Source organism: Mytilus galloprovincialis, chromosome 13 (assembly GCF_965363235.1).
Source record: "Mytilus galloprovincialis chromosome 13, xbMytGall1.hap1.1, whole genome shotgun sequence".
In the NCBI taxonomy this organism is placed as follows: domain Eukaryota; kingdom Metazoa; phylum Mollusca; class Bivalvia; order Mytilida; family Mytilidae; genus Mytilus; species Mytilus galloprovincialis.
Window position 1 is genome coordinate 30,725,263 of NC_134850.1, and position 17,005 is coordinate 30,742,267.

Consider the following 17,005-nt stretch of genomic DNA (forward strand, 5'->3'; position numbering starts at 1 on the left):
AAATAAGGTCAGGAAGGGAGAGGTATATGATATCATAAGAGCCATTATTTGCCTCTTAAGATTGTAAATTTAGTAACATTTTTCATCTTTTCCCAAATTACATCAAATTCTATTGATAAAGGAGTAGAGTGATGTAGACTTAATATAAGAGATATGTGGTGTATAAATGAGACAGCAAGCCAAAAGTAAAAAATTTAAATAGTCTACGGTCAACATAGTCCAGTGGCGGATCCAGCCATTTAAAAAAAGGGGGGGGGGGGGGGGGTGTGTCCCAACACAGAGTAAAGGGGGGGTTCCAACTATATGCTCCCATTCAAATGCATTGATCGACCCCCCCCCCCCCCCCCTGGATCCGCCACTGTAGTCTTTTTCAGAAATGGACAAATGTCCCCATGGTAAAATTATGTCTTTGCATGTTGACATGTATAATACAGGTAGTTTGCTATATTGGATATTGAAAACCAACTTATTCAACAATGGGTAATGTCTAGCTCAAGATCTAAAAGGCAAAATCACAAAAATACTAAACTCCAAGGAAAATTCAAAACGAAAAGTCCCTAATCAAATGGCAAAATATGTTCCCTATTAAAATCAAGAGGCTCAAACACATCAAACGAATTGACAACAACTGTCATACTTCTGACTTGGTACAAGCATTTTCTTAAGTAAAAAATGGTGGATTAAACCTGGTTTTATAGCTAGCTATAGCTAAATTCACCTTTTTCACTACTTAAATTCAATTTCAATACAAAAGTGTTGTAGTGTAGTTGGCTAAAACAGATACTGTAAATTTAGAAATTATTGAGTGCATTTATTATTGGGATTTTTAAAGAATGGACAAAATAACAACATTAATTACCTTCAAAATCATTGGGGACTTATGTGGACAAGTGGTATAAGTTTTTCATATACAGCAATAACTAGCTTGAAAGTTCAGCCCTGATAGGTGTAAACTCGTCATCCCTAGGAAAAATAAAGGCAGCATCCCAATATCACAAGATGATCTTCCTCCCTCTAAGAAAGCTGACCAGCAATTTCAGTATATTGAAACAATCCATTGATGGAACTTGATACATTTGCATATATTGTTGGTTAACCAAATTAAGTACATTTTTATAGATCTGCGTCTTTGTGCATCAGTTAATCATAATACATTTTTTTATTTTATGTTTTCAAACTGAATGAGTTTATGGCTAATTATGGTTATAAAAAACTATAAGGTAAAATCTTGTTATTCCAACCCAAAGATAAAATGAATGATACATTTTCTAGACTTTTAATTTTAGTAAATGTTAAAAAAAATATTCCAATGCAAGTTTATACCCTTTAAATCTGTAAGAAGGGTTTCTCATGTTTTAATCTCTCTTTCCTTACTTACTTTGTTCTCCTCATGCAAACAATAGTGCTGAAAGTAGCTTTAAATGCCAATCAATCAATCCTGCATAATTGAACATGAGGCCATCGTCAATGATCTCCACTGTTGCCTTTCTTGTGCCAAACATGCTGCCTCTCCCTATGTGACTCCCATGTTTCTCAGTTCACTTTGGTGTTCAGAAATCACACTTCATGTTACACGCTGCATTTCTAGTTTCACCAGACATATTTGTAGGGTCATCTGCTGGCCCATAGCCAGAAATTTTCTAGGGGTGGGTTCGTTGGACTCATGAACTCGACTTTAACAGTCACAATTTGAACAAAACGTTGACTTTAACAGTGCTTATTTGATTTCTGAACCCCCCTGGCTACGGGTATGATCTGTATCATGTATTGTCCTTGTTAACAATATATGAAGTTTCTATTGATGTGGTTTTCCTAGCACTACTTTCTTTACAGAGTGAGATTGCAAGCCTTTTGTACAACCTTCCTCCTTTCACATCCTGGACTTTGGATCTAGCAAATGACATTATTAAAATCCTTATAGAGTTCATTTTTATGACCCACCTATGTTAGAGGAGGAGAATTATGTTTTTTGGTCTGTGAGTCCATTTGTCCATCTGTTCGTTCATCCATTCATTCTTTCATTCGTCTGTTCATTCTTTCGTCCATCTGTCCCGCTTCAGGTTAAAGTTTTTGGTGAAGGTAGTTTTTGATGAAATTGAAGTCCAATCAACTTGAAACTTAGTACACTTGTTCCCTTTGATATGATCTTTCTAATTTTACTGCCAAATTAGATTTTTGACCCCCATTTCTCGGTGCACTGAACATAGAAAATGATAGTGTGTGTGGGCATCCATGTACTATGGACACATTCTTGTTTTAAAAATTAGAAGTTATTTCTTGTGGAAGGGTTTTTTAATCTGTTCTTTGAACATGTTGAATTTGAAATGTAGTATTTGTGAACTCGCTCCATACTTGGGTTTTCATTTTATTTGGCAGAAGTCAGTTGTCCTTGACTTTGTTTAAATGGTTCAATGGCTGCATAAACAAGTTTTTATTTTGGCCTTTAATTTCGAATATTACATTGGTTGACCAGTTTATTACTTTTTAAAATTTAATTATTTTGAACTTTTATAAAATTTAATTATTTTGAACTTTTATGTTCAAATGTTAGTAATTAGATGGGTATTTAAATGTATAATATCATTATATAATCTTGAACATTAATAGCTTATTTTCACATGATTTTGAACAGTTATGATTAAATTTCTTAGACGTTTTGGATTTTCCGGTATTTGTCATAAGGACTATAAACACACATCCTTTAACAACAATTTTTTTTCTATTTCAAAGGAGATAAATAGAAAAAATATGTTTAGTTTGAAAATGATGTTAAATCCAATTCTGTAGGAGGCTTTAATGCCTGTTGCTATGGTAACATACCATAGAATAGGCATCAGTAACCATAATGACTGTAAATTTTTGCGATGTTTTGCCCACATTGCAATGAAGTAGGTTTCTCAAAAATATAAAACTTGCAATTTCAATTTTGATTTTATGATTTGTATGCAACTTTGCTTGAAATCTCAATAATTACTACATGTATCATGTTTGCATATTGAACAAAATCACAATGATAATATAAAAGAGACTAAAAATTTTCTGAATTTGCAGTATAAACTTAACTCGTTTAGTTTTCTTTGTATTATATATTTGGATCATTTTCACTTGTTGCATTATACCCCAAGTTTGAATGGAGGGGCTGTACATCTGCTAGTCTGGCAAAATTTCTGTCAATCTAACAGTGTGCAATAATCACAACTGTTTAACATAAATAATGTTCAGCTTTAATTTGGTTAGGTTATACTGTATAAAGTAATTATAGGCCTGTCACTCTAACTACATCCCGTTTGTTGTTCTGGTAAATGTAATGCAAACAAAGACATTTTTCATCAGCATCTACACATGACAACTTGTATATCAGTATTATTGCTTTATCATTCAACATGTTCTAGAGGAATAAAAAAAAAGATAATAACCTTTTTTCCAAAAAATTTGTATAATAACTTTAGGTTGGCCTCAACCAATTGCATACAATGAGAAAAGGTTTCATTTTGAAGATTTTTTTTTTCTTATTTTGTTCAGAAATATGAAACTCAGTTTTTGGAAAAATAATGTTCGTATATTAAAGAATTCTGAAATTGGGGAAAGAAAATTTGAAAAAAAGATAGAGAATAAACCTTCAGTGAGCATTCAAAAACCAAAAAAGTCAAAAAGAAACAGACCACACCAGATGTCCACAAAACACTGTACAGAGAACTAAAGATTGATAAATATGAACCCCACCAAAAATTGGGTAACTTAGGTGATACTGAAAAGTAATCAGTTCCTGTGAACTCAGTGCTCTGGAAAGGTAATCAGTTCCTGTGATCTCAGATGCACTGAAAAGGTAATCAGTTACTGTCTACTCATGTGCTCTGGAAAGGTAATCAGTTCCTGTTAATTCAGATGCTCTGAAAAGGTAATCAGTTCCTGTTAATCAGATACTCTGAAAAGGAAATCAGTTACTGTCTACTCATGTGCTCTGGAAAGGTAATCAGTTCCTGTTAATTCAGATGCTCTGAAAAGGTAATCAGTTCCTGTTTATTCCAATGCACTGGAAAGGTAATCAGTTCTTTTGAACTGAGATACTCTGGAAAGGTAATCAGTTCCTGTTATTTCAAATGCTCTGAAAAGGTAATCAGTTCCTGTTAATCAGATGCTCTGAAAAGGTAATCAGTTACTGTATTCTCATGTGCTCAGGAAAGGTAATCAGTTCCTGTTAATTCAGATGCTCTGAAAAGGTCATCAGTTCCTGTTAATTCAGATGCTCTGAAAAGGTAATCAGTTCCTGTTAATTCAGATACTCTGGAAAGGTAATCAGTTCCTGTTAATTCAGATACTCTGAAAAAAAGGTAATCAGTTCCTGTGAACTAGCTCAGGAAAGGTAATCAGTTCCTGTTAATTCAGATGCTCTGGAAAGGTAATCAGTTTCTGTTAATTCAGATGCTCTAAAAAGGTAACCAGTTCCTGTTAATTCAGATACTCTGGAAAGGTAATCAGTTCCTGTTAATTCAGATACTCTGAAAAGGTAATCAGTTCCTGTTTATTCCAATGCACTGGAAATGTAATCAGTTCCTGTGAAATCAGATACTCTGGAAAGGTAATCAGTTCCTGTTAATTCAAATGCTCTGAAAAGAGTCGTTAATTCAGATGCTCTGAAAAGGTAATCAGTTACTGTCTACTCATGTGCTCTGGAAAGGTCATCAGTTCCTGTTAATTCGGATGCTCTGAAAAGGTAATCAGTTCCTGTTTATTCCAATGCACTGGAAAGGTAATCAGTTCCTTTGAACTCAGATACTCTGGAAAGGTAATCAGTTCCTGTTAATTCAAATGCTCTGAAAAGAGTCGTTAATTTAGATGCTCTGAAAAGGTAATCAGTTCCTGTTAATCAGATGCTCTGAAAAGGTAATCAGTTACTGTATTCGCATGTGCTCAGGAAAGGTAATCAGTTCCTGTTAATTCAGATGCTCTGAAAAGGTCATCAGTTCCTGTTAATTCAGATGCTCTGAAAAGATAATCAGTTCCTGTTAATTCAGATACTCTGGAAAGGTAATCAGTTCCTGTTAATTCAGATACTCTGAAAAAGGAAATCAGTTCCTGTTAATTCAGATACCCTGAAAAGGTAAACAGTTCCTGTTAATTCCAATGCACTGGAAAGGTAATCAGTTCCTGTGAACTAGCTCAGGAAAGGTAATCAGTTCCTGTTAATTCAGGTGCTCTGGAAAGGTAATCAGTTCCTGTTAATTCAGATGCTCTAGAAAGGTAATCAATTCCTGTTAATTCAGATACTCTGGAAAGGTAATCAGTTCCTGTTAATTCAGATACTCTGAAAAGGTAATCAGTTCCTGTTTATTCCAATGCACTGGAAAGGTAATCAGTAACTGTGAACTCAGTGCTCTGGAAAGGTAATCAGTTCCTGTTAATTCAAATGCTCTGAAATGAGTCATTAAATCAGATGCTCTGAAAGGTAATCAGTTACTGTCTACTCATGTGCTCTGGAAAGGTAATCAGTTCCTGTTAATTCAGATACTCTGGAAAGGTAATCAGTTCCTGTTAATTCAGATACTCTGGAAAGGTAATCAGTTCCTGTTTATTCAGATACTCTGAAAAGATAAACAGTTCCTGTTAATTCCAATGCACTGGAAAGGTAATCAGTTCCTGTGAACTAGCTCAGGAAAGGTAATCAGTTCCTGTTAATTCAGATGCTCTGGAAAGGTAATCAGTTCCTGTTAATTCAGATGCTCTGGAAAGGTAATTAGTTCCTGTTAATTTAGATGCTCTGGAAAGGTAATCAGTTCCAGTTACTTCAGATGCTCTGGAAAGGTAATCAGTTCCTGTTAATTCAGATGCTCTGGAAATGTAATCAGTTCCTGTGAACTCAGGGGCTCTAAAAGGTAATCAGTTCCTGTGAACTTGGGTGCTGTGAAAGGCAATCAGGTCCTTTGAACTCAAGTGCTCTGGATAGGTAATCAGTTCCTGTTAACTTGGATGCTCTGGAAAGGTAATCAGTTCCTGTGAACACAGGTACTCTGGAAAGGTAATCTGTTCTTGTGTGCTCTGGAAAGGTAATCAGTACATGTGAACACAGGTACTCTAGAAAGGTAATCCATTCCTGTGTGCTCTGGAAAGGTAATCAGTTCTTGTGAACACAGGTACTCTGGAAAGGTAATCAGTTCATGTGACCTCATTGCTCTGGAAAAGTAATTATGTCCAGTAAACCCAAATGCTCTGGAAACAAAGAGTTCACTTGAACTCAGGTACTCAGGAAAGGTAATCAGTTCTTGCTTAATTTATGAGAACTGTAATTACTTATTGCTTAGGAAAATTTTTGTGAGATGTCATAATCAGTGATGTCATAATAAAGGAAAAAATGACTAGATTGTGACTTCAAAAAGTGGATAATCAGATTCTCTATCACAGTCAACCAAATAATGATGGTGTCCATAAAACTTTTGAAGGGATGGCTCTATACCATTAAGACCCTCAGATTCAATAGATAGTATGCTTGTAAGCAATATAACCCTTTAAGAAGCAAAAATCTTAATCTTGGTCTCTTGTCAAAACTTTATTCAATATTCTGACTTTAAAATTTGTGTTCAAAACATCAAATCAATTATTGTGATTGGCTGATTTCTGAGTCTGAGTACGATAACTTTTATGACCATATTAAAGGCCTGGAAAAGCATATGAACTGGGAGAGATTATTTTTCAGAGAACTTGTAAAATCATGTTAGGATTTATGGAGAAGCAAAGTTCTCTTTTAGGGTGGATCATGTAATATCCTGAGTATATTGTGCATCTAGTTAAACTTTTTCATATCTACTAAATAGGTATTCTCAATTACTGTAAGAATATAAAATGTTATTTTTATTTAGAAGAATAATAAAATATTCTTTTCAAGTTATTTCAAATCTTTAAATTTAATCTCTTGATTGAAAGTGAACAATACATTAAAAAAGCATACATAAATATAGGTAGGTCAAAACATTTTTTAAGTAAAAATTTATGCAGAGGCTGAATTAAGCTGGAGGGTTTGCATAGGATTTTCCGAATACATATAGAGAATTATGGGTATAAAAAAAAGACATAGAAAATGTGGCCAGAAAATAAGAATAATGGGGTGTTAAAGTATAAAGTATAGAGAATAAATGGCAAAAAAAAAGAAAGAAAAAAAAAGGAAACCGACAGAAAAATACTAAAGAACCCTTCATCCAGCCCCTCATAGAAGATATGAAAATAACACAGATTTAATGATTTGTGTTGCAATGTAGAAATATTTTATGCACTTTTAATTTTTTAATCATATTTGATTGATAAGGAAACATCCAGTGCTCACTCTAATTTAAGTCTGGTCTTGTTTTTCCCTTCAAACAACTTTTTTTTAGGCAGGAAATTGGTCATTTAACTAAATGTGAAACACACTTATTTTTTTATGTACTTTTATGAAAAGAAATTGTTCACTTGAATCTTAATAGAGTTAAATATCTTTAGAGGTTAAATCGTACAACTTCAAACACTCGTGGACAATATAAAGGTCAGAGTTCAAACCACAATAGAGAAAAAAATGTCTCTTCACCTTACCATGTGACAATATTGAAAAAAAAATTGTGTGGAGAAAATTTGATTAAAAATAACTCTTTGATCAATTAAATGTAAGTTGGTAATTGGAAAAGGTGATTGGAAACTGATTGTCAGATCAATATATTTATATAGTAGGTTAGCAAGGCATTTTATATCTGCCATTATAAGAACTCTATATATAGAAACTTGGGAAGTAGTGCAGAGTGTTGCATTCAATTTGTTATTTGACTGATCATAATGGGGAGATAGTAAAAGGTGGGGGTGTCAACTGTTCATCTTATTACTTAATAAGGGCAGTTGCACTTTTGAATTTTATGGTATTATCAGCATTAATGTGAGAATTTTCCATCACCATCCTGTCAGTCTGGTTACAAGGACATTTTTATTTATGAATATTGTTTAAGAGTTTTAGAGCATTTTCATTGCTATATGATATTTTAGATTTATGATACATTTTTTTCTAAGTAGTTTTATTCGATGAATGCATGGTGACCTTTTGTTTTGGGCAAATTGTAAATTTTCAAAAAGCCTCTCCAAACCCCTGCAACAATTCAAATCAAGTGACTCCTATGTCATTCATTGTAAAATTGTCACTGGATGAATTTCATGATAGCACTAGGCTCTTGTTTGGTTTTGTTTATTGTTTTAATATTGATTACCAACTTTTCAAAAATTCTCCTTGATGTTTATCTCACACTTTCAGGGGGTCTCTGTGGTCAAGTGGTCTACGTACTTCTACTACTGTAATCACTAGCCAGTCAACACTGAGGTTGTGAGTTTGAACCCCTCTCGTGTGAGTGCACTCGACTATAATCTGGATTGACTAAGATTATCAGTTTTCTTATTGAAGGTTGTTGGTTTTCCCTGAGCACTCTGGCTTCCTCCACCTATAAAGACTGACCTCCACGAAATAGCCCAAAGTGGTGCTAAAAGCAGCGTCAAAATACAATCAATCAATTTTTTTTATTCAGATTTTTAGCACGTTAAAACAAATTTTACATAAACTAAAAATTTTCATCTAAAGTATAAAGTAAAACTGTAGTTGTAATCATCATAAATTTTGTTATACATATTTCATCCTGTTCTCATTATTACACTGGAAAAATTGTTCCTAGCATTATGTTAAAATATTATTTTTTAAATTATTGATTTTTTAAATTATATTTTTTTTTTAAATTATATTTAACATTTTTGCTTCAAACCAGATTTTACTAAATATAGGTTAAGAGTTACGGGAAACCTTATTGAAAAGAAAAGATCATATGTCCACGTTTTGCTTATAGGGTCTGACAACACTGCTTTCAATTATGTGTTCTGGTTATTATTACATCAGCCAATGAAATGCCAGCCTTCAAATTTTTGAAGGTGTGTATTATCATGAAGAAACTAGAAGATTCTGAAAGTCTTCAAAACATTTAGTATAACGAAGTGTTGTCAGATCCTTGTAATTTAGGCTTGGATACTGGATCAGTATTGCACTGAGATTACTGGGTATACTGAGTTTTTTTATGCCCCACCTACGATAGTAGAGGGGCATTATGTTTTCTGGTCTGTGCCTCCGTTCGTCCGTCCGGTTAAAGTTTTTGGTCGAGGTAGTTTTTGATGAAGCTGAAGTCCAGTCAACTTGAAACTTAATACACATGTTCCCCATGATATGATCTTTCTAATTTTAATGCCAAATTATAGTTTTGACCCCAATTTCATGGTCCACTGAACATAGAAAATGATAGTGCAAAGTTCAGGTTAAAGTTTTTGGTCAAGGTAGTTTTTGATGAAGTTAAAGTTACATCAACTTGAAACTTAGTACACATGTTCCCTATGATATGATCTTTCTAATTTTAATTCCAAATTAAAGTTTTGACCCCAATTTCACGGTCCACTGAACATAGAAAATGATAGTGGGAGTGGGGCATCCGTGTACTATGGACACATTCTTGTTTATAGAATTATTAGTTTATATATTTCTGGAAATGCCAAAATTGAAATTGACATGAAAGATTTAATTCCATGTTCAAATGTATGTTGTTTTCATGGGAAATTGATTTTGCAACAGGAATATATTAAACATTAAATTTAAGGTTAAATGCACTAAATATGCATCTGTATTAAATACAACTTTTAGATAAGTGCAGGTAACACAGTAATGATACATGTACATGAGTGACAGGTGGTTTTATGATACATGTACATGTAATCTGAGGGTTGAAAAAATGTCTACGTTATTTCATGTAGGTGTAGTCATTAATGCTAAAAGAAATGAAAAATATGTACATTTTGTAATGGTACTGTGGATTAATTTTTTTTTTATGGGTATCAATTTTCGTGGATTGCTCCAAACTTGAATATTCGTGGATATTTGATTTCGTGGTTTTGCCAATCTCTGTATACACATCCTATTGAAAATATGTAATTCGTTGAACAGTTGAATTCGTTGTTAACTTGTACCCAAGAAACCCATGAACATTGGTATCCAACGAATAATATTGAATCCACAGTAGATAAATTGAAGATGAGAACCATTTAATTTTAATAAGTAAGATTATATGTTAAAAGTAAAATCACAAAAATACCAAACTCAAGAGGAAAATTCAAAAAGGAAAGTCCCTTATCAAATCACAAAAACAAAAGCTAAAACACATCAAACAAATGGATAACAACTGTCATATTCCTGACTTACTGCATACCTGCCAACTGTCACTATTTGCGGGGGATTTCCCCAATGGAGGCTCCAAAATTGAAATTTTGAAAGAGCAATTTTGTCCTCAATTTTAAATAAAACAATTATTTTACAATGATTTTAGGCTTATAAAAGTATGAAGAAGCCAAAAAACAACATTAAAATGTATTAGAAGGCCCACTTGAAGTTTTTTTTGGAATATGTCAGCTATCTTGCACACAAAACCCCCATGGGCATTTTGAAAGGTTGGCAGGTATGACTTAGTACAGGCATTTTTTTATGTTGAAAATGGTTGATTAAACCTGATTTTATATGTAAAAGATATATGAAAAAAGAATTTTATTTTGCACTTGATAACGTCAGTGTATTTCTGTATTAACATGCAGTAACATGTGCTTTAAAGCACACTTAGAAACTGCCATAGTATTACTTAGGACGACCTCTCACATCTGAGTAAAAATGCTATTGGAGCAATCCTATAACCTTATTTAAAGCTTGTTCAGTTATTATCTGTACAAAATGTAAAGAACTTAACAATTTAGGGAAATATTTGTTGGGTGTCCATTTTAGTAATTCATAAATTTGTGTATCTCATCTGCTTCTTAAAAAATTGTATTTCTGTATTATTTGCCATCTATTACAGTCTTATAATGTCACAGTACCCTAATAGCAAAGAGGACCTAAATTGTACCTTTTTAGCAAAAGTAGCAGAGGAAATCTCACAAGTTTTCTTAGAGACTCTAAACAATTTGTATTTTTATGATAAGCTGATTATATTTGAATATATACACAAAAGGTTCACAGTATTTACGTATCAATACTGTGGATTCATTATTATTCGTTGGATACCAATTTCCGTGGGTTTCGTTGGAACAGTTGAACCAAGAATTTAAATGTTCAATGAATATCATTTTTATGCCCCACCTACGATAGTAGAGGGGCATTATGTTTTCTGGTCTGTGCGTCCGTTTGTTAGTTCGTCCGTCCGTCTGTTCGTTCGTTCGTTCGTTCGTCTGTTCGTTCGTCCGTCTGTCCCGCTTCAGGTTAAAGTTTTTGGTCAAGGTAGTTTTTGATGAAGTTGAAGTCCAATCAACTTGAAACTTAGTACACATGTTCCTTATGCTATGATCTTTCTAATTTAAATGCCAAATTAGAGTTTTGACCCCAATTTTACGGTTCACTGATAGAAAATGATAGTGCAAATTTCAGGTTAAAGTTTTTGGCTTCAGGTTAAAGTTTTTGGTCAAGGTAGTTTTTGATGAAGTTGAAGTCCAATCAACTTGAAACTTAGTATACATGTGCCTTATGATATGATCTTTCTAATTTAAATGCCAAATTAGAGTTTTGACCCCAATTTTACGGTTCACTGATAGAAAATGATAGTGCAAATTTCAGGTTAAAGTTTTTGGCTTCAGGTTAAAGTTTTTGGTCAAGGTAGTTTTTGATGAAGTTGAAGTCCAATCAACTTGAAACTTAGTATACATGTGCCCTATGATATGATCTTTCTAATTTAAATGCCAAATTAGAGTTTTGACCCCAATTTTACGGTTCACTGATAGAAAATGATAGTGCAAATTTCAGGTTAAAGTTTTTGGCTTCAGGTTAAAGTTTTTGGTCAAGGTAGTTTTTGATGAAGTTGAAGTCCAATCAACTTGAAACTTAGTATACATGTGCCTTATGATATGATCTTTCTAATTTAAATGCCAAATTAGAGTTTTGACCCCAATTTTACGGTTCACTGATAGAAAATGATAGTGCAAATTTCAGGTTAAAGTTTTTGGCTTCAGGTTAAAGTTTTTGGTCAAGGTAGTTTTTGATGAAGTTGAAGTCCAATCAACTTGAAACTTAGTATACATGTGCCCTATGATATGATCTTTCTAATTTAAATGCCAAATTAGAGTTTTGACCCCAATTTTACGGTTCACTGAACATAGAAAATGATAGTGCAAATTTCAGGTTAAAGTTTTTGGTCAAGGTAGTTTTTGATGAAGTTGAAGTCCAATCAACTTGAAACTTAGTATACATGTGCCCTATGATATGATCTTTCTAATTTAAATGCCAAATTAGAGTTTTGACCCCAATTTTATGGTTCACTGAACATAGAAAATGATAGTGCAAATTTCAGGTTAAAGTTTTTGGTCAAGGTAGTTTTTGATGAAGTTGAAGTCCAATCAACTTGAAACTTAGTATACATGTGCCCTATGATATGATCTTTCTAATTTAAATGCCAAATTAGAGTTTTGACCCCAATTTTACGGTTCACTGAACATAGAAAATGATAGTGCAAATTTCAGGTTAAAGTTTTTGGCTTCAGGTTAAAGTTTTTGGTCAAGGTAGTTTTTGATGAAGTTGAAGTCCAATCAACTTGAAACTTAGTATACATGTGCCCTATGATATGATCTTTCTAATTTAAATGCCAAATTAGAGTTTTGACCCCAATTTTATGGTTCACTGAACATAGAAAATGATAGTGCAAATTTCAGGTTAAAGTTTTTGGTCAAGGTAGTTTTTGATGAAGTTGAAGTCCAATCAACTTGAAACTTAGTATACATGTGCCCTATGATATGATCTTTCTAATTTAAATGCCAAATTAGAGTTTTGACCCCAATTTTACGGTTCACTGAACATAGAAAATGATAGTGCAAATTTCAGGTTAAAGTTTTTGGCTTCAGGTTAAAGTTTTTGGTCAAGGTAGTTTTTGATGAAGTTGAAGTCCAATCAACTTGAAACTTAGTATACATGTGCCCTATGATATGATCTTTCTAATTTAAATGCCAAATTAGAGTTTTGACCCCAATTTTACGGTTCACTGAACATAGAAAATGATAGTGCAAATTTCAGGTTAAAGTTTTTGGTCAAGGTAGTTTTTGATGAAGTTGAAGTCGAATCAACTTGAAACTTAGTATACATGTGCCCTATGATATGATCTTTCTAATTTAAATGCCAAATTAGAGTTTTGACCCCAATTTTACGGTTCACTGAACATAGAAAATGATAGTGTGAGTGGGGCATCCGTGTACTGTGGACACATTCTTGTTTCAATTGGCTTTGTATACAGAGTTTGGAAAAAGCACTAAATCAAATATCCACAAATATGCAAGTTTTCAGCAATCCACGAAAATTGATACACACGAAAATAAATGAATCCGCAGTAGATAAAGTTAAACTATCCACCGGAAAAGTAAAATTGACATTAACGATTCAAAATAAGATTGGTGGAACTCTATAGTAAATAAGGATACATCTACAAAATAAACACAGAATGGAAACTTTTGTCTGTATCATAAATAAATGTAGGTGAAAAAGCTCTCAAAATAGGTGCCCTCAGGATATACATGTATTTGTATTGTATTGCAATTCAGTGCACATTTCCTTAAGTGCCAATAAGCTGTACTGCTTTCGGTAATAAAGATTTTAAAAGTTATTGGTACTGACTACCAAGTAGCCCAAGATCTTGTACATGACAGAGTGATCAGAGGTTAAACAAAATAGTAAATTTTTACATTTATTTTTCAGGTGAAAAACCTTACTCTTGTCCATTAGATGGATGTGACAAAGCCTTCCCACAGTTGTCTAACCTGCAGCATCATATACGTAATCACGATAAGTTAGCCGAGAGTCAATACCAGTGTCACTTGTGTGATAGAGCCTATCCTAATGAAGCTACACTGAAGGCCCATAACACAAGGGTTAGTATTAGGTCCCTTTAATTAGAACCTTAGCCTATTCCAATGACCACATGAGTACGAGTATGATAAGGACCATCCCAATGAACTCCATGAAGCTACACTGAAGGCCCATAACACAAGGGTTAGTATTAGGTCCCTTTAATTAGAACCTTAGCCTATTCCAATGACCACATGAGTATGAGTATGATAAGGACCATCCCAATGAACTCCATGAAGCTACACTGAAGGCCCATAACACAAGGGTTAGTATTAGGTCCCTTTAATTAGAACCTTAGCCTATTCCAATGACCACATGAGTACGAGTATGATAAGGACCATCCCAATGAACTCCATGAAGCTACACTGAAGGCCCATAACACAAGGGTTAGTATTAGGTCCCTTAAATTAGAACCTTAGCCTATTCCAATGACCACATGAGTACGAGTATGATAAGGACCATCCTAATGAACTCCATGAAGCTACACTGAAGGCCCATAACACAAGGGTTAGTATTAGGTCCCTTAAATTAGAACCTTAGCCTATTCCAATGACCACATGAGTACGAGTATGATAAGGACCATCCTAATGAACTCCATGAAGCTACACTGAAGGCCCATAACACAAGGGTTAGTATTAGGTCCCTTAAATTAGAACCTTAGCCTATTCCAATGACCACATGAGTACGAGTATGATAAGGACCATCCTAATGAACTCCATGAAGCTACACTGAAGGCCCATAACACAAGGGTTAGTATTAGGTCCCTTAAATTAGAACCATAGCCTATTCCAATGACCACATGAGTACGAGTATGATAAGGACCATCCCAATGAACTCCATGAAGCTACACTGAAGGCCCATAACACAAGGGTTAGTATTAGGTCCCTTAAATTAGAACCTTAGCCTATTCCAATGACCACATGAGTACGAGTATGATAAGGACCATCCCAATGAACTCCATGAAGCTACACTGAAGGCCCATAACACAAGGGTTAGTATTAGGTCCCTTAAATTAGAACCTTAGCCTATTCCAATGACCACATGAGTACGAGTATGATAAGGACCATCCCAATGAACTCCATGAAGCTACACTGAAGGCCCATAACACAAGGGTTAGTATTAGGTCCCTTTAATTAGAACCTTAGCCTATTCCAATGACCACATGAGTACGAGTATGATAAGGACCATCCCAATGAACTCCATGAAGCTACACTGAAGGCCCATAACACAAGGGTTAGTATTAGGTCCCTTAAATTAGAACCTTAGCCTATTCCAATGACCACATGAGTACGAGTATGATAAGGACCATCCCAATGAACTCCATGAAGCTACACTGAAGGCCCATAACACAAGGGTTAGTATTAGGTCCCTTAAATTAGAACCTTAGCCTATTCCAATGACCACATGAGTACGAGTATGATAAGGACCATCCCAATGAACTCCATGAAGCTACACTGAAGGCCCATAACACAAGGGTTAGTATTAGGTCCCTTTAATTAGAACCTTAGCCTATTCCAATGACCACATGAGTACGAGTATGATAAGGACCATCCCAATGAACTCCATGAAGCTACACTGAAGGCCCATAACACAAGGGTTAGTATTAGGTCCCTTAAATTAGAACCTTAGCCTATTCCAATGACCACATGAGTACGAGTATGATAAGGACCATCCCAATGAACTCCATGAAGCTACACTGAAGGCCCATAACACAAGGGTTAGTATTAGGTCCCTTAAATTAGAACCTTAGCCTATTCCAATGACCACATGAGTACGAGTATGATAAGGACCATCCCAATGAACTCCATGAAGCTACACTGAAGGCCCATAACACAAGGGTTAGTATTAGGTCCCTTAAATTAGAACCTTAGCCTATTCCAATGACCACATGAGTACGAGTATGATAAGGACCATCCCAAATGAACTCCATGAAGCTACACTGAAGGCCCATAACACAAGGGTTAGTATTAGGTCCCTTAAATTAGAACCATAGCCTATTCCAATGACCACATGAGTACGAGTATGATAAGGACCATCCCAATGAACTCAATGAAGCTACACTGAAGGCCCATAACACAAGGGTTAGTATTAGGTCCCTTTAATTAGAACCTTAGCCTATTCCAATGACCACATGAGTACGAGTATGATAAGGACCATCCCAATGAACTCCATGAAGCTACACTGAAGGCCCATAACACAAGGGTTAGTATTAGGTCCCTTAAATTAGAACCTTAGCCTATTCCAATGACCACATGAGTACGAGTATGATAAGGACCATCCCAATGAACTCCATGAAGCTACACTGAAGGCCCATAACACAAGGGTTAGTATTAGGTCCCTTTAATTAGAACCTTAGCCTATTCCAATGACCACATGAGTACGAGTATGATAAGGACCATCCCAATGAACTCCATGAAGCTACACTGAAGGCCCATAACACAAGGGTTAGTATTAGGTCCCTTAAATTAGAACCTTAGCCTATTCCAATGACCACATGAGTACGAGTATGATAAGGACCATCCCAATGAACTCCATGAAGCTACACTGAAGGCCCATAACACAAGGGTTAGTATTAGGTCCCTTAAATTAGAACCATAGCCTATTCCAATGACCACATGAGTACGAGTATGATAAGGACCATCCCAATGAACTCCATGAAGCTACACTGAAGGCCCATAACACAAGGGTTAGTATTAGGTCCCTTAAATTAGAACCTTAGCCTATTCCAATGACCACATGAGTACGAGTATGATAAGGACCATCCCAATGAACTCCATGAAGCTACACTGAAGGCCCATAACACAAGGGTTAGTATTAGGTCCCTTAAATTAGAACCTTAGCCTATTCCAATGACCACATGAGTACGAGTATGATAAGGACCATCCTAATGAACTCCATGAAGCTACACTGAAGGCCCATAACACAAGGGTTAGTATTAGGTCCCTTAAATTAGAACCTTAGCCTATTCCAATGACCACATGAGTACGAGTATGATAAGGACCATCCCAATGAACTCCATGAAGCTACACTGAAGGCCCATAACACAAGGGTTAGTATTAGGTCCCTTTAATTAGAACCTTAGCCTATTCCAATGACCACATG

At 34.8% G+C, this 17,005-nt stretch overlaps 1 protein-coding gene across 3 annotated transcripts in view; it reads left to right on the top strand.

Moving 5' to 3' along the window:
• The window catches only part of LOC143057167 (uncharacterized), a 57,268-nt gene that overhangs the window by 28,951 nt on the left and 11,312 nt on the right, over nucleotides 1-17,005 (top strand). For all 3 annotated transcript variants that reach the window (XM_076230414.1, XM_076230415.1, XM_076230416.1), the window contains exon 4: nucleotides 13,754-13,926. In XM_076230414.1, coding sequence (XP_076086529.1) covers nucleotides 13,754-13,926 — 173 coding nt within the window. The remainder of the gene's footprint in view (nucleotides 1-13,753; nucleotides 13,927-17,005) is intronic.